The following is a 19,144-nucleotide window of genomic DNA, read 5'->3' as shown; positions in this document are numbered from 1 at the left end:
GATACCATTCAAAACAACAGGAATAGTGTAAAGGATGAAAACAGGAAAAGGAAGGGGAAAGACCCTCCACATCAGGCTGAATTTAGATCTCAGCTCCAGCACTTTTTATGTACTCTGGGCAAGCTGTGACACTGTCTGAGGCTCTACTTTTCTTACCCATGAAGACAGGACTGAATGTAGACAGCAGGAGGAATGCTTACCAGTGCTCAGGGTACAACAAGCAGAGTCAATGTTAGTTATTCTAACTACTATGATTGACATAGTTACTTGTTGTTTTTTAAATTTGTACAAAGTATGCTTTTCAAGCAAGCTTTTTTTTTTTAAATAGGTTTTCTAAGAAGGATATGTGTCCTTGGCTAGGTGATTTACTGAGCCCTAATGACAATATTTGCAATAGTTTAATAATCTCATGTCTGGATATTTTATATATAATATATACGCATTTAGGAGTGTATATACTATACCATTACATTAATTATATATTCATATATTTATTCAATAATGCTTATATTTTATTAATATTATATACTATATTAATATTACATTGATAATGTATTATAATATATTTGATAATGTCATATCCTGACATATATGACTATATATATATAATATATGCTAAGGCCTCATACACAGGAACTATTTAACTTTATAACATAAAAACCATCTCTTTAAAGGGAGTCACCACTGTATCTCAGGAGAGATTCTGAAGGAGAGAAATGAGGATGTTGAGGAACCCACACCAGTTCAGGCTGCCCTCATGAGCACATTACACACACAAGCCTACTGCAGACTTCTAACCGGCAACTTTTCCCATTGTTTCCTCTCAAAAAACTAATTCAGGCTCTTCTTAGTTTAAATTCAAGATTCAGCTCTAAAATGTAACTTGTCCACTCTATTATTTTCTGGCTTGCATAATTACCCTCTCAATGATTTGTATAACAATCTGAATTTTTTTCCTCACTTCCTAAAATGTTGAAACAGGAAAAACAAACATTTAAAAAAAAAACCTTAAAATCAAAGCAATCTACGAATATTTATTAATGTTATATATATAATCCATACATAATAGGTCCCTAAAATTCAGACTAATAGTTAAACTTTATTATTTTATTATTTGACAGACAGCCAAAGCATTTGCTCCAAGAACATTTTTTTTTTGGCCATTCACATGCACACCATCTCTCTGAGTGTATGAGCTTAAAAAAATTATACAAAGTTAGAAAAACTACATTATAAGGCAGGCATGGTACCTCCATACTAGAAGTCAGTTCATTCTCTACTACATAGATCAAGGTCAGGCTGGGGTATATAAGACCCTGTCTTGAAACAAACACACCATGCCAAAGCTACTGAATAAGGTAACAATGTATTTAGTCAGGCCTAGTAATGTAGGCTAGCTACTCAAGAGGCTAAGGGACAGGATCCCAACTTCAAGGACTGCTAAGGTCACAGAGTGAGTACAGGACCAGCCTGGGCAACTCAAGGATGCCCTGTCTCAAAATAACACACACATAAAGAATAAGCTTACCACATGAATAGCTAGGAAAATGAAAATTAAAGACACTCAGTCCTCAGAAAACTGAGGGAGGAGGATAAAAAGTTCAAAGCTAACCTGGATTAGAAAACCAGTTCCAGGAGGCCTGAACTGGAACAAAGATAAAATTTATCTCCAAACAAATTATCACAAAAAACATTTAATATCACCATAGGCCTGTTGTGGTGACATATGCCTTTGATCTCAGCACTCAAGAAGCAGAGGCAGGCAGTTCTCTATGAGTTCAAAGCCGATGTGGGAGTCCCCTCTGTGTGCTGTGATTATCATTAATGAATAAAGAAACTGCCTTGGCCTGTTGATAAGGCAGAACTTAGGTACGAGGGAAACTGGACTGATTGATGGGAGTACGAAGGCAGAGAGAGAAAGCCACGAAGCCGCCATCAGAGGCGGATGCTGGAACTTTAGCCAGTAAGCCACTCCCACGTGGTGATACACAGATTAATGGAGATGGGTTAAATTAAGATGTAAGAGTTAGCCAATATGAAGATAGAGCTAGTGTGCCAAGCAGTGATTTAATTAATATAGTTCCTATATGATTATTTTGAGGGTCTGGATAGCCAGGAAGCAAATAAGCGGCCAAGCGGCCTGCTGCTACAAATTGGCACCCACGTGGCCAACTAAATACACGTAAAACCTGAGAGCACTTGAAAAGAAATTCTAGATTTAAAAAAATTACAGAGTTTAACATAGTTTGCTGGCAGCGTGCTGCAGCTCCTTTAAGAGGTTTTCCTGACTCAGCAGCAGCATCAGGAAAAAAAGCCTCACCGCCATTTTAAAATGCCGTCTTTCTTGGCCAAGCTGCCATGAGCCAATGTGACCTCTGGCTCTTTCGGGAGACCAAACATCTGGATGGGGTTTGTGAGCAGTGTGCTGTGGCCTGCTTGATGGCAATTTGGACCAGCTATGCGCCTGGGAGTGGGGCAGCTCAGAGGCATAAAGAAGCTCTGCCACTGCTGTGTGGAGCAAGCAGGCGTACCATATATATCATAGTAATGGCACAGCTTAAGTTTTAGACTGGGCAAGCAGAGAGTACTATATAAACCCTAGTAATGGCACAGTTTAAGTTTTAAGAGGCAGTTAGCATTTTAAAAAGTGCTCCTGAGCCAGGCGGTGGTGACGCACCCCTTTAATCCCAGCACTCGGGAGGCAGAAGCAGGCAGATCTCTGTGAATTCGAGGCCAGCCTGGTCTACAAGAGCTAGCTTCAGGACAGGCTCCAAAGCTACAGAGAAATGCTGTCTCAAAAAACCAAAAACCAAAAACAAACAAAAAAAAAGCTCCTGAACAGTAAAGAATTACAGATATGCAATAAAGACAAATCCAGATTAAAAAAGAGACCTATAAATGGGTCACAGTGTTGGATAAATGATAAATGTACGTAGGCATGGGATAGACAAGAAAAAGAACATAGTTATAAAAAGTAAAGTCTTTAACGAGATAAGAGTACAGACAGTCATAGATGTCATAGATTAAAGGAGTAAACAAAGATTAAGCCACATAAAGATGGAAAATTCACAGAGTCTGGATTATGTATATTATTGTGTTATCTTTGAATTTTTTGACTGTGAATGAGCTAAATACAGAGAGAATTTTATTGTATGGGCTGCTAAGCTAAACCAGCATGTATATTATTAAGGTATCATGACTTCCAAGTTTGGGTCTAAGGATATGTTACTTTGAAAAGAGGTTCTTCTTTTGTTTTCCAGACCAATATGGTTTGATGGAACAAGACACCCTGAAAGGTTGCTATGAACACCCCCACAAAGAAAATACTTTGCCCAATAAACAGCAGGAAGCAGTTTGGAGAATCTACACCCATATTCCCAAATATTGTCTATAAATGTTTGTTTACATTTAAAGGGGGATATGATATAGATGAATAATATGCATTGCTATGGATCTTGGTTTATTGATACAAATTTAAGGTTAATTTTGTTATATGTATACTCCTGCTCTTGATTAAGGTATTGTGATTGTGTAGTTCATTTTATAATGTAATATATAATTAAGAAATATAGGTTAATAAATAGTCATCTATAATAGTCAATTATATGTAGTCATGTTAGTTAGATTTTCTGGATGGACAGATATGTATTTCAGATGGATTCAGATGGATAGGCATTCTTCAAACCTTTCAAAGATTATGGAATATTGCATTTAAAATGTTTTAAGAGCTTAAGACTTTTCATGACAGTGAGACACATATGTTCTTGCCAGGCTACACCAATAATACAAGGCCAGCCTGGGTTATTCCTTGAGAACGCATCATAAAAATAAATCAACATTATAAATTTAAAGGAGATACTCTTTCACATTATTACAAAAGCACAGATATGTCCTCTTATTTAGACTAATATTTCCACATGTACTGAATCAAAACTTACTTTAAAACTAAATGTAAGTTAGCAGAGAGCCGAGGATCTGTAAATTGTGTTGTTCTGTTGTTATGGTCAACGAAATAAACTCTGCCTGTTGCGGTATTGCGGATCTCCCATCCAGGAGGCAAAGGACCGAGCTCTTCACAATTGATGTTGCTAAGATCCCTGCAAAACAAATATACAATAGAAATACCTCATTGCTGGGCCTGCTGAGCCAAGCAAGTGTATGTGACACATAGCAATTCCATGAAGTCTGAGAAAATGTATTGTTTCAGAAACTTGAGACGTTCAGCTGGAATCTTTAATTCCCAATGGTTTCCCAAACTTGCACATTCAACACCCTGTCCCTAAATGGCCCAGAACTTATCACAGTCTACATTTTAGTAAGTTCCAAGGCTTTAATGTAATACACATTTTGAATTCAAACAGAGCAATCACAGTACTTGCCAATATAAACTATACTTCAATATTTGTTTGACAGAAAGTATTGTTTTACAAGCGTCAATTGATATTAAGAAATTTCTCTTCACTTTTCTCTTTCTTTACTATATCATAAAGTTGGTGCAAACAAATATGCATGCCATGAGTGACTGTATGCTCTCCAACAAAGCAAAGCCATTACTGAAATCCTAACACTGGAAATAATCACAGTGTATTTTTTTAGTAAGATAACTACACTGTTTTGAATTTTGAAGTCTATAAACTTCATGAAGAAAAACCTGGTAAAGACACTTAAGAAAAATGCTTTTAGACTTACTGCTGGAACAAAGAAAAGCTCAAGTACTTTTAAAAGATGAGGACTAGTGTTACCACATCACGTACCATAAGGATGTACAGGACTGTAAAGAACAATACAGCTGAACACCCTGAAGTGGCTGGTTGGGGTGTGCCCAAAGGCATGGAAGTTCTTAGCTCCCTTCTGACTGTTCAGAAACTAGCAACAACATTGCAAATTTTCATCCTCTGCCCTGCTAGATCAACACCTTCTACAGAGAGATCATCCCAGAGTGCTCAAGGTATTGGTGGCTGCACGAGAAAATGTACAGTATCTGCTGAGGTCATTTCCAACTCTCACAGATTTCTTCAAACAATGATTGTGACTTCTGCTTTTACATCAGGCATGGTGGCATACAAAAGCAATCCTAGAACTCAGAGGCTAAGGAAATAGGAAGAGTGACAAGTACAAGCCAAGCCTAGGATACACACCAAGATTGTATCATCTTTAACCCTCACTCCATACCTTTAATCCCAGCAGAAACAGGCCACACACACACACACACACACCCTTTTAATCCTAGCAGAAACAGGTGAAATCTCTGTGTTCTACGCCAGCCAGGAATATACAGTAAAATCCCACCTCAAAAGCACATATCATAACCTCCCATATCAAAGGCACATTTGCTAAAGGATGCTCCAAAACAAAAGACAAAACAACATTTAAAGATAATTGGGGCATGGAGATAAAGAAAAATAATATAGAGCATTATTACTTCAAAGTCTTCTTCAAATATAGATGTCAATACTCCACATAAGCTTTTGTTATTAGTGTGAGGCAGAATCTCATTCTGTACCCTAGGATGGCCTGATTTGCTTTTGTTTCCTATATGCTAGGATTGCATAAGTACACCTAACTCCACTGGGCCCTCTACATAAAACAACTTTTTTCTTCCTTCCTTCCTTCCTTCCTTCCTTCCTTCCTTCCTTCCTTCCTTCCTTCCTTCCTTCCTTCCTTCCTTCCTTTCGATAGGGTCTCATTATTTAGTCCTGGTTGGCCTGGAACTTGTTATGTAGACCAGGTTAGCTTTGAACTCACAGAGATCTGGATCTTCAGCCTCTGCTTCCAGAGTGTTGGGATTAAAGGTGAACCGTACCACACCTGACTTTTGTTTACATTTTAAATTTTATTGTGGGAGAGTGCACAATTTAACACTTGAGTTCTCATCTTTAGGTTCTTAAATTTCTTTTAGTAAACTTTTGTTTTTGTTTTTTGATACAGGGTTTCCCCGTGTAACAGTCCTAGCTGTACTGGAACTAGCTCCTATGGTCCAGGCTGGCCTCAAACTCAGGGATTCACCTGCCTCTGCCTCCCGAGTGCTGGGATTAAAGGCGTGCGCCACCACGGCCCAGCTCTTTTAGTAAACTTAATAAATGTAAAACTCCCCCTCAACTTCTACTTTTTAAAAATTACTCAGTTTACTAAGAGAGAGAGAAGAGGAGAGAACACTACCTTTGCGGAGACACAGAGTTGGCAAACCTGATAGAATGATTAATGACAACACATTTTCTGGGCTGTCACCCTGAAAAGTTTCTAATTCTAAACTGTTAAGTAAACTATTTTCATTATACTCATTTTGTTTATAAGCAGTGTCCAAAGCGACCCTAGATCTGCAGATCCACCTGTTTTTCAAATACATAATGGATGTTTGGACAGAGAAGCTCTAGAGGGAAGATCTCTTGATCCCATCCCACCCCAACACGGCGTGGCTTCTTTTTTGGATTGAATTGAATTTTGCATATCAAACTCCCTCATCATATAAACGTATATGTGCATCACCGGGTTGATTCCCACTAGAATTCCAGTCTGCTCTGCACCCTCACCAGACTACTCAGTACTTTACACATGGTCATTAGAAAACAACTCCCCATTGCTCTTTTTCTAATGGGTATGTTTTACATGTTCTTTCTGAAATTACATTTCAAACTTCTAAAGATATGGATTTTTTTCCATTATTTTTTAGCAGGGGTTGCTCAAGGGAAAGGAGTCCGAGACTAGCAGGGAACTGGGGTGAGACTATAGACAGTATCTAGACTATCTACTAAATATTGAGCTGAAACACTACCAGGAAAAGCCAAACTTTTACATAAACTGTCCTTAGAAATTAAATTTTTTTAAATCAAGAAACTCTGGGTGAAATGGATAGTCATGGCTGATATGAAGAGAACTTAAGAGCCAAGCATAGAAGCTCACACCTTTAATCCCAACAGTTGGGGTACAGAAAAAGGTAGATGGATCTTAGTGAATTTGAGGCCAGTGTGGCCTATACAGCAGCGAGTGCAGAGCTACATAGTAAGACCCAGCCTGAAAAAAACAAAACCAAAACCAAACCAGTAATGTTTAAGACATGTTCTTACCTAGGCACTCGTGGATCATGCCATGTGCTCACACCAGTCTGAGTATGTAAGAAATATACTTGGCCCTGCTGTGTTGTCCTCTGTTCTGTAAAATAAAGAAAATAATGAATACATACTTAGTTTTTCATATTCAATCAAACACCATTACATAGGATGATACTCTAATAGAATAACCATCTTGCAATTGCCAGTTTATTCTCTTACAAAAAGAAAAAAAAGCTTCACAAATTATTTGTTCAGACTGGCATGGAGGAATATACCTTTAATCTTAATGCTCACAAGGCAGAGACAAATAGATCTTTGTGAGTTTTGAGGCCAGCCTGGTCTACAGAGTGAGTTCTAAGCCAGCCAGGGATGCATAGTGAGACCCTATCTCAAAACAAAACAAAACAAAACAAATCATCTCTTTAATCTCTGGAAACAATTGTATGATTTTTTAAGAAGATTTATTTATTTATATATATAAGAGTATTCTGTCTGCATGTACATCTGCAGGTCAGAAGAGAACAACAGATTTCATTACAGATGGTTATGAGCCCAGAGGAAGAGGTTAGCCACCTTAAGGAAGTTTCAACAGAGCTTTTTAAAATTTCAGAAGATTTATAGGCTAAGGATTTTTTAAAAAAATTTATTTACTTATTTTAAGTGTCTGCATATATGTCTGCATATATATCTATGTGAGGGTCCCTGAAACTGGAGTTACAGACAGTTGTGAGCTGCCATGTGGGTGCTGGGAGTTGAACCTGAGTCCTCTGGAAGAGCAGCCAGTGCTCTTAATCACTGAGCCTCTCTCCAGCCCCAGCTAATGATTTTTTCCCCTTATGGCAATTTTATACCCAAATTTGTGATTTCCCTTTTCTTAACAGAGATATATCAAGGGTTTTCCTGGAATGCTAGCTAGGTGCCACACACTTGCAATCCCAGCAGGCAGGAAGCAGAGGCAATGAGACAAGTCCAAGTCTAGCCTGGGCTACTTGTCAAAACTCCATGCCATCTAGGGTATAAAATAGAGATTCTGATGTAAACAAAGCACATCATATAGTCATAGGACTGACTAAAAAGCACAATGGAAGGATGAGTGCATGATGAGGAGAAAAAAACCCTCAAAAGCTGAAATGAGTTCAAAGCCTAGAGCCGTCAAGAAAAAAAAAATCTGTAAAAGGGTTTCTTCAAGGGTTATTTTTTAGCTGTTGTCTTTTGCATGGAAACCTGTTTTCTTTTAACAAAATACTGTGAGAAATTTCAATATGTAAGTTAAATAAAACTACTGCTAATATTAGAATAAATATATTTATAGATCTATAAATGAAGGAAGAAGTTCATAGACTGTATTTGCCTGCCTTCAATCCCAAACATTAAGAAAAAACCCAGTGCTGACAACGGCTGCAATGATTTCAGCCTTGATAGCTACTCTATTCCCGTTTTATTCTTACAAAAGAACATCTGAACCTAAATCACACACACACTGTAAAAATGAAATCCACCTTTACTCCCAACAAACTGAGTGATCCTCCAAGGGAATTATCTCTAAGATTGAGTATTAGTAACAACAAACAGGTTGTTAACTTGCTTTTTATGCCAGAGATGGTCAGATGCTTTCCTGGAGATTATATATCATTTATTTGTTGCAAAAACAAATCGTTGTTACTATTATTTCTTTCACTTTATAGAAGATAAAATATAGGTTCTCAGAGGTTATATAATACGATCAGTAACATGGCAAAACCAAGTCTGTTTCCCATTCTGGAACTGTTCATTTTGTAGTAGGCAAACTGTGTGGGACACAGCAGTGAGTAGATGAATTTTTTCAAAGTAAGAGGTTAAAATTTATTTTAAAATGAAATTATAATCATTTATTTGCAAATAGTTTTTAAAAATTTACAAGTAAAAAATAACTTAGACAATGTAATTCCTAATTTTGGTCTTTAGGTGTCACCATTAGCCAACATCTACAGTGTTAAGAAGGAAAGGAAGTATCTGTCCCAAAAACATCACACTAAAGGTTTAAGTTGAGCCTACACAATAGTATTGCCATAACTTTATAGTATGTACTTGCAAAACAGTCTCATTTTATTCCATAGGCTTCTTAAAAATAACTGTGTCATTAGTATGAATGAGCATAAATAAAAGCTATGGTTCATAAATAACTAGCTAAGGACAAACTGTTGCTTAGTCTTCTAACCATTACAGACTTTTTTTTAATTGGTAGGCTTTATATTTACTTTTCACACAGAATCGCTAAGCCCTGATTAGTAACTTTCTTTTTGTCTCTATGTCCAGTGTAGTATGTGTCTTCTGTGGATCACTCCACACATACATTCAAGATGAACACTGGGCCTTTCCAGGGCCTTAAGCATGCTAGCAAGTACTCTACCATCAAGCTAAATCCCCAGGCCTTATTGACTTTCAAGAGTTAATTCTAAAGCAGAGTGGGGTAGTACACACCTATAAACCCAATGTGTGTTGGGTGGGTGCAAGGAGTATCAGGAATTCAAGGGCAGTCTGGGTACACTGTGAGATTGAGGTCAGCCTCAGCTGTAGAAGATCCTACTTCAAAACAGACAATAACACTTTTGTGTGTGTATGTGTTTCTTTTTTTTTTCCAATTGATCGCTGATTGATAGCTAGCAGCGCCAAAGGGACTCGAACCCGGGTCCTCTGGCACTAGAGCAGAGCGTTAGGCGCTCCTAGCCGCTGAGCCACGGCTCAAGCGGCTTGTGTGTGTTTCTTAAGACAGGGTTTCTTTGTGTAGCCTTGGCTTACCTGGAACTTTGTAGTTGTAAGCTGGCTTCAAACTCACAGAGATCCACCTAAAGGCATGTGCCACTACACCCAGCAACAATAACAACTTTTTAAGTTAATTCTCTGGCAGGGCATTGGTGGCACACACCTTCAATCCCAGCACTTGGGAGGCAAAGGCAGGTGGATCTGAGTTCAAGGCCAGCCTGGTCTACAAAGTGAGTTTCAGGACAGCCAGGGATACACAGAGAAACCCTGTCTTGAAAAAACAAAATAGAAAAGTTAGTTTTCTGACTTTCTTAAAGCAAGTTGAAATGTTCCCTTTGCTGTTATCATACCATAGCCTTCTGGTAGATCTGGAGGCGTGTGTAAGTGTGTCCTGCTCATGTAATTTCTATGTCGCTGGGACCTGACTCTTCTCTCTGCTAGTCTGGGGTCTGAAGATTGTCCACACGTTGCACCATTTGTTCCAGTAATTGGAGTATTTTCATCTACAAAGCAGCTAAGAGGTCTGCCAGGACTAGAATATTCCGACGCTGGTCTATTGAAAAGTGACAAGGGGTAAAAAGGTTAACAATTTAGACATCAAAAACAGAGTCTCTAGACGTCACATATACTATAGTAATAATATAGTAAATAAGACAAAAAATGAGATGACTAGAGCAAACAATGATTGTAAGAATCTTAGTAAGAGCAAGCCTAAAGTCCTTATTAACCAAAGAAACTCAAGGGCTGTGTCAATTAAGATGTTTAAAACTCTATGCATACTTAGAGATGTGTTTCTGAGTCACTAAGTACAATGACTTGAATACAGGCTGGCCTCTAGACCAGATTTCCACCATTCTGTCCCCCACCTGGCTTTTGGCAAGCAGGTGTTTCTCCTCTCCTCAAATTTGCCTGAGTCATCTGACCTTCAGTCCTTGGAAACAGTATCTCTTCCTAGATATGGCTCTTTCTCATTCAAAAACACAGTTAATACTTCAACTTCACCTTGTGGTGTGTGCCTTTGGTCCCAGCACTCAGGAGGCAGAGGCAGGTGAATCCTCTGTGAGTTCAAGGACAACCTGATCTACAGAGTGAGTTTCTAGAGCTGGAGCCAGAGCTGTTACACAGAGAAACCCTGTCTTGAATAACCAAAACAGAAATATAATTTTGAACTGAGTATGTATTTTTTTAATGGCAAGACAAGACAGCTTATGAGGCCTTAGCCTAAACAAAAAGCTTCAGGCAACTAAAAAACGCTAAGTGCAGGAGAAGTAATCTTCTGTTGCCAGAGACTGCTCAGACCCAAAATAATTACACAGAAACTATATTATTTGCAATACTGTTTGGCCAATAGGTTAATCATATTTTTAGCTAGTTCTTATATCCTAAACTAACCCATCTCCACTAATCTGTGCATCACCATGAGGTCATGGCCTACTGACAAAAGTTTCAGAGGGCTCCAGCAGAGGTGTCTGTCTCCTGTGGCAGCTACATGGCTTTTTATGGACTCTGCCTTCTTTCTCCCAGCATTCAGTTTAGTTTTACCACCTAGTTCTATTTGGCCAGCTAAGCTACTGGCCAAAACAGCTTTCTTCATTATTCAATAAAAGCAACACATATGCAGCAGGACCTCCCACACCAGTCTTCCTTAGGGGAGCACAGCAACTGCCCATCCAATACCAATGTCAGCCCTGAACACATACAAACAATTAACACAATTACATGGAGTAAGCAGGTTATATTTTTCTACTTAGGAATATATATCTATATATATATAACAACATTTTTAAAGGTCATAAATTTGAAAAAAGAGTGCAGTAGTACATGGGACAGTTTGGAGGGAAGAAAGGGAAATGATGTCATTATTATAATCTCAAAAAATAAAAAAATTATGTAAAAATTTTAAATACTACGGTTTTGATGACAATCATAAAATAAAAAATATTCTAAGAAGGTGTAGTGGCATGCACATATAATCTCAGTCCTTGGGAAGATGAGGCAGGAGGATTTTGAGTTCAAGTGTAGGCAGGACCATATACTGAGTTCTAGACTAGCCTGAGCTACAAAGCAAGAGTCTGTTTCAAAACAATAGCAGTAAACAAAAAGAAAAAAGAATAACAAACCCAACTTGATTTAAACAACCTCCAATAATCAAAAGTAGATACAGCTAATGAAAACCATTTAATAATTTGTTCTGAGTGCCAGGCCTGCTCAGAAATCACTGGGGGAACCAATACACTAGCAGAGATGGTAATTCAACTTCATTCTTTTTTTCCCTTTTGGTTTTTCAAGAAAGGGTTTCTCTGGAGCTTTGGAGCCTGTCCTGGAACTAGCCCTTGTAGAGTAGGTTGACCACATTCACCTGCCTCTGACTCTCGAGTGCTGGGAAGAGAGGCGTGCACCACCACTGCCCGGCTCAACTTCATTCTTGCTTGTAAAAGGTAGTACAAAAAATGTAAACCAATCACCTTATTCATTTTTAGCAGCTTTAACGGCACTCCTTTTCAGTTTCCAAGAACCTTGCATCCTGAGATCTTTACACAGGAACTGCTATACAGACGGGGGCTCTATCTACCAAGAGTCAAATTCTAGTTCAGGCTTTTTCTTTGCAAGGTCACCACCTCCTCACTGACTCTCAGACATACACCTTCCATATGGGTTTTCTTGATCATATACTTTATTTAGCCATGATATAACGGCATCTCTCTATGATAACCTTGAATAAATATAACAGCCATTCAGTAATACTCAAATGAGAGCTATAAAATGACAGTCAGAAACAAAATTACTGTTTAACTCGGTCATTTGTTTCAGTTAGTATTTACTGAGCACCACTGAAGGTCACGGACATACAAGTAAGAGGATGGACCTGTGAAAAGTCCTTGTTGACCATAATAGTAGCCAGGTATGGTAGCATAAGCCTTTAATCCCACCAACTCAGGAAGCAGAGGGAGGTTGATCTCTTTGACTTTGAGGCCAGCCTTGTCTGTAGAGTGAGTTTAGAACAGCCAGGGGTATATGGAGAGATCCTGTCTCAAAAACTAAAGGAAGTAATTATAATTAAAATATAACCACTTTAATTACATTATAAAATAGAATATATATATATTAAAAATAATAATAGTACCTGCTCTAATACCTAATGGTTTATACTAGTATAAAGTAATGGGAAACTCAAATAAAGGTGATAGATAACAGAGAAGAATCTAGAAGGGCAAGCATAGGCTATAGGAAACAACATGTATGATTTTTTACCTTGTTGGGCGTTCCCACTGCGTAGTTCTTGTTATGTGGTTTAAATACTGGATTCTTCCAGAGGCAGTCCGTCTTTCTTCCCAACTGCAATAAAAATATTGAGAAATAAGGCATCTAGAACATCAGTTCATAATGAGGCTGATAATGTTTTCAACTTACATTAGAACTGTTCAACAGTGTTTATATAGAACTCTGAGCTTCTGAGATATTTTGCTGAGGTTTTATTTTTCTATCAGCCAGACTAAGAACGTTTAAAAACTTTAATAACACTTAAACTGCAATAATTTTCCAAGAATTTTGTGGTAAATGCCTGAACTAACACATTAGCCATAAAACTTACCAGATTTTACAGCAATTAAGCAAATGGTGAAAGATTAGAACACAAGCAGTCTAAAAATTTCTAAGTTCCGCATAATTTTTAAAAAGCTGAATTTTAGTAGGGAAGCATATAAAAATTCTTGAAAGTATTTATAAACTTACTGAAAGGCATTTTTTAAATTTTATCTATTTATTTTATATACATGTGATGTATGTTTTGTCTGTAGGTGTATCTGTGTACCATATACATGTCTAGTGCCTCCGAGGCCAGAAGAGGGTATCTTTTTCCTCTTCATTCATTCATTCATTCATTTATTTATTTAGCATACAATATTCTGTCTGTGTGTATCTCTGCAGGCCAAAGAGGGCACCAGACCTCATTATAGATGGTTGTGAGCCACCATGTGGTTGCTGAGAATTGAACTTAGGACATTTGGAAGAGCAGGCAAAGTTCTTAACCACTGAGCCATCTCTCCAGCCACCCTCCCCCCCCCCCCCCCCGCTTTTTTAAATTTTTTCAAGACAGGGTTTCTTTGTAGCTTTGGAGCCTGTTCTGAAACTTGCTCTACAGCCTCAAATTCACATAGATCTGCCTGCCTCTGCCTCCTGAGTGCTGGAATTAAAGGGATAAATCATCACTGCCTGGCCAGAAGAAGGTATCTTATTGCCTGTAACTGCAGTTACAGATGGTTATAAGTTAACATGTGGGTACTGAAAATTGAACCTGGGTCCTTAGAAGAGCAGTCAGTACTCTTAACTGCTGGGCCAATCCTCCAAATCAACTTTTATAAACAAAGAATACTATTCATCCCTAAATTCTTTATGACATTTCATCTAATGAAACATCCAAATGACTACATAAATATGGTTATATTCCTCCTGTGCTTACAACTGTAGTACAGTAATAAACAGCAAGAATAGATTGGTTAGCTCTCACATTGGTATAGTCTCTCAATACTGTTACTTCATCCTCAACTTCCCTGTGAAAAACACCATGAACTTCCTCATTTTCAAAAATGAACAGACTTATCAAGAAACCAAAGCAAGGAACTGGAGAGATGGCTCAATGGTTAAGAGCACTTGAGGCTCTTCTAGAGGGCCCAAGTTCAGTTCCCAGCACCCACATCAGGTGGCTCAGAACTGTCTGTGTAAGTCCAATGCGAATGGGCACATGAACACATGCACTTGTGCAGATATGCACATCTACACATAATTTAAAGTATTTTTAAAGCTAAAACAATCTATAAAGTTAATTCTATCAATTAAAAATGTGTACATTTGTTGGGCTGTGGTGGTACACACCATTAATCCCAGCACTTGGGAGGCAAGCAGATCTTTGTGCGCTCAAAGCAAGTCTGTTCTACAGAGCAAGTTCTAGGACAGACAGGGCTATACAAAGAAAAATCCAGTCTCAATAAAACAAAAACTGTACATTTACTTATTATGTGTGCAGCTACATGAATATGTGTGGGAGAACATTGCCACAACACAGGTATGCAGGTCAGAGGGAAACTTGGAGAAATTGTTCTCTCCTTCCATTATGTGGGTTCTGGGGTGAGTTCACATTGTCAAGCTTGGTGGCAAGCACCTTTGCCTCCTAAAGTCATCTCACTAGCTCTTATACTAATTTTTTGACTTTTTTTGCATTTTATTGTTGTTCTGCCTGTATAAACGTTAAGTGTGAGGAGGTTGGATCCTGGAGTTTCAGACAGTTGTGAGCTGCCATGTGGGTGCTATGAATTGAACCCAGGTCCTCTGGAAGAGAAGTCAGTACTCTTAAGCATTGAACCACCTCTCCAGCCCACCCCCCAACACTAATTTTTAAACTGATTTTAAGATTAATTTTTACCTATGTGTAATGTGTCGGCCTCTATGTGCACATGCATGCAGTGCCCAAGAAGACCAGAAGAGGGCAACAGATTACCTAGAGCTGAAGTTACAGGTGGGTTGTAACTGTCTGACTTGGGTGTTGAGAACTGAATTCATGTTCTTCCCAAGAACAGTATGTGTTCTTTTATCACTGACCTATCTCTGCAGCACCAACTAATTTATTTTGAAGATTATTTTCATGTATGTGTGAATATATGTGTTATGTACATGTGTGTGCTCAAGGAGGCAAGATGTTGAACCAGAATTACAGGTGGTTGTGAGCCACCCAAAATGTGTACTGGGAATTGAACCTAGAATCCTCAGTAAGAGGGACAAGCTCTTTTAACTAACTAGTGAGCCATCTCTCCAGCCCCTAACTTGGTGTTTTTTTGAGACAGGCTCTCGCTATACAACTCACACTACCTTAGAACTCACTATGTACTCCAAGATGGCCTTAAACTCATGACCCTCCTTCTACCTCAACCTCCCAGTTGCTAAGATGAACAGGAATGGGTCGTTATGCCTACCACAATTTTAGGATTTTAAACAGTTGAAACAAAATGTGCAAACACTAGAACTTGTATATAAAATGTATGTCAAAATGAGGAAGGCTAGCAATGTTATAATTACTATTACTCAATTCTCTTTTCCTTACCTCTAAAAATAAAGCAATATTTAAATGCAGTACTTATATGCCCTGTTTTAGAAAATTAAGAAAAATCTTTTCCTTTAAATAAATTTATAGGAGAGTAATATTTGGCAAGAACTTTCCTTTGTTTCCTTTTCATAACAGTTTTTAAAATGGTATTTTAATACAATTTATGTCAAATCCTTCTAATTTTCCAAGCAGAAGAAAAAAAAATCTATATTCTGGAACGGACCATAGACATACCTAGCACAGCATGGACACCAGCATTTCTCTAAAGACTATAATGACGCTCACTTACCCATCTGGTAAGTCATTATCAAACAAACGACTGCAATCCACAACTTGTCCTCCAGTGCCTATTCGATCTCTGGATTGAAGACTTACTATTAAAGAAACAAATAACATTATTAAGTCCATGATAGCACTTTCCAGTTCTGTCAAGCTCAATATCCATTTTAAGCCCAGTGTGGTAGTATTTGTCTGCAATCCCAGCACTCGGAGTATTAGGCAGAAGAATTGTTGCAAGATTAACGTTAGCTTGGGCACATAGTAAGTTTAAGGTCAGCCTGTACATATTGAGGAATCCTTGTCTCAGAAAATAAAAATGACATAAAACGTAGATTATTTTAATACTTTAGAATGATTGAGCTGAAAAAGTAGCTCAGTTATAGTGTTCTAGCTTAGCATGCATGAGGCTCTGGGTTCAATACACAGCATTGCAAAAACCAAAGTAAAGCATTTAGAATTCCTTGGTTTTTACTAAAATTTGCAATTTCTTTTCTCATAGATTTTTCATTTTAGAAGTGATATTAAAAATCAATGTTTTCAAAAACCAGGTGGTGGTGGCATATACCTTTAATCCCAACATTTGGGAGGCAGAGGCAAGCGGATCTCAATGAGTTCAAGCCCAGCCTGGTCTACAAAGTGAGTTTCAGGACAGCCAGGACTGTTACACTGGTGCAGGAGAATTGTCTTATCCTATCAATCATGTTTTAAATAAATGCTGATTGGCCAGGCAGGAAGTATAGGCGGGTCAATTAGACAGGAAGTAGAGGTGGGGTGATGAGAACAAGAGAATTCTAGGAAGAAGGAAGCCCATTCCTCTCAGTCCTGCCCAGATCACCAAAGAAGCAAGATGCGACCTGCCCCGCTGAGAAAGCTTCCAAGCTATGTGGCTAACATAGATAAGATTAATGGGTTAATATAAGTGATAAGGGCTAATAAGAAGCCTGAGCTAATGGGCCAATCAGTTTATAATCTTATGGAGACTTCTGTGTGATTTTCTTTGGGGGCTTACCGGCTATGGGAACTGGGCAGGACATAAACCCCAACAAGCCAGCCCGGCATACTAAATTACACAAAGAAACCCTGTCTCAAAAAACAAAATAAAAAAAACAAAAAACAAACAAAACAAAAGAAAACAAACAAACAAACAAAACACCAAAAAGAAAAGTAAAAAACTAACAATGTTTTCAAAAGCTTGGGGTGGTAGCATACACTTTTAATCCTAGCATTTAGGAAGCAGAAGCAGGTGGATCCCTGTGAGTTCAAGGCCAGCCTGGTCTACAAAGAGAATTCCAGGACAGTTAGAACAGTTATAAAACAGACCTGTTTTCTATACTCCATCATGCTTTGGGGGGGAGAGAGTCTAGTGCCTTTTCCAAAGACAGAATGGGGTAATGTAAGGTTATTCACTGTATTTGAGAGATAGGACATTAAGAAAGCCTGAAAACACAGTAAGTCTAAAACTTTCCATTAATTTGGGTTGTATTCTTGAAAATTGAACAGTTAAAAAAATACACTGGTTGAAAAAAAGATTAAAGTCCTTAAAATAAAAAAGAAAGGAGAGTAGTTGGGTGTGGTGGTACACACCTTTAATCCCAACACTTGGGAGGCAGAGGTAGACTGACCTCTGTGAGTTCAAGGTGTGATAGCACACACCTTTAATCCCAGGACTTGGGAGGCAGAGGCAGGCAGACCTCTGAGTTCCAGGACAGCCAAAGATACACAGAGAACCTGTCTCAAAAAGCCAAACATTAAACATAAAAATAAAAGAAACAGAGGTTAAAATAAAGCCATGTAAAGATGAAAAACACACAGAGAGTCTGGATACTGTATGTTATTATGTTCTCTTTGAATTGTTTGAATGCTGAGGAAGGAGTAACAGCTGCCAAAAGATAGTTGTTTATAAATGCTGCTGAATTAATCCAAGATAAGTATTTTGAAAATACCTTGACTTCAAAATTGAAGTCAAAAGGTATGTTACTTTGGAGAAGAGATTTTGCTTTTGTTTCCATATGAAATGAGAGGCTGTGGATTCATTCTGATTTAGGAAAAATCAGGTTTGATCAAGGAAGACCACCTGAGAAATCTCTGGTAGGAACAGATGGCCCAGACATCTAAGTTCTACATCCAGAACAGATTCAAGATGCTGCCTGAGATGATCAAGCCTCACAGGATACTCCAGTCAGGACTTGATCATAATTCTAAATTTTCTTTAGGTCCCCATAAGATTATCAGTGCCACCAACCAGCAGGAAGTACCCTGGAAAACTATGCCCACATTCCCAAAAAATGGAATATGGATGTTCTTGGTTTTTGTTTTTTTTAAAGGGTGGGGAGAGTGGTGCGGGAGAATTGTCTGTATTCTGTCAATCATGTTTTAAATAAACGCTGAATAGCCAGTAGCCAGGCAAGAAGTACAGGCGGGACAACCAGACAGGAAGTAGAGGCGGGTCAATGAGAACAGGAGAATTCTGGGAAGGAGGAAGCCCATTCCTACCCAATCCTGTCCCAATCACAGAAGGAGGAAGATATGATTGCCCTGCTGAAAAAGGTACTGAGTCATGTGGCTAGCATAGATTAAAAAAAAATGGGTTAATATAAGTTATTAGAGTTAATAAGAAGCCTGAGCTAACAGGCCAATCAGTTTATAGTTAATGTAGAGCTCTGTGTGACTTCTTTGGAACTTAACGACTGTGGGTATTATGGTAATTTGTCACATGGGTACTGAGATCTGGACTCTGGTCCTCATGCTTGCACAGCAAGTCCTCTTACCCCCTGAGCTATCGCCCCACCCGTTTTATGTATATATTTTAAATTAAGTTAGGCTGATTCTGGACCATTGTGGCATTTTATATGATTCATATTTATTTCAAGCCAATACAAAGTATTCAGAGGTATTTAGAGGACTGGGGATGAGAAACAATTGGTAGAGAACTTGCCTATCATACATAAAGCCCTGGATTTGAGTTATGCACCTCACG

General features: G+C 38.3%; 1 protein-coding gene across 1 annotated transcript in view; it reads right to left on the bottom strand.

Annotated features, from left to right (window-relative positions):
• The window catches only part of Smurf2 (SMAD specific E3 ubiquitin protein ligase 2), a 96,138-nt gene that overhangs the window by 19,224 nt on the left and 57,770 nt on the right, over window positions 1–19,144 (bottom strand). Inside the window, exons 6-10 of the mRNA XM_048446025.3 lie at window positions 16,178–16,262; window positions 13,044–13,127; window positions 10,142–10,344; window positions 7,065–7,149; window positions 3,939–4,097 (exon numbers count right to left, since the gene is read on the bottom strand). Of these exons, the coding sequence (XP_048301982.1) occupies window positions 3,939–4,097; window positions 7,065–7,149; window positions 10,142–10,344; window positions 13,044–13,127; window positions 16,178–16,262 (616 nt within the window). The remainder of the gene's footprint in view (window positions 1–3,938; window positions 4,098–7,064; window positions 7,150–10,141; window positions 10,345–13,043; window positions 13,128–16,177; window positions 16,263–19,144) is intronic.

Source organism: Myodes glareolus, chromosome 9 (genome assembly GCF_982192425.1).
Source record: "Myodes glareolus chromosome 9, mMyoGla1.1, whole genome shotgun sequence".
Lineage (NCBI taxonomy): Eukaryota > Metazoa > Chordata > Mammalia > Rodentia > Cricetidae > Myodes > Myodes glareolus.
Note: the sequence above shows the minus strand (reverse complement) of the source record. Positions and strands in the feature narration are given on the sequence as shown.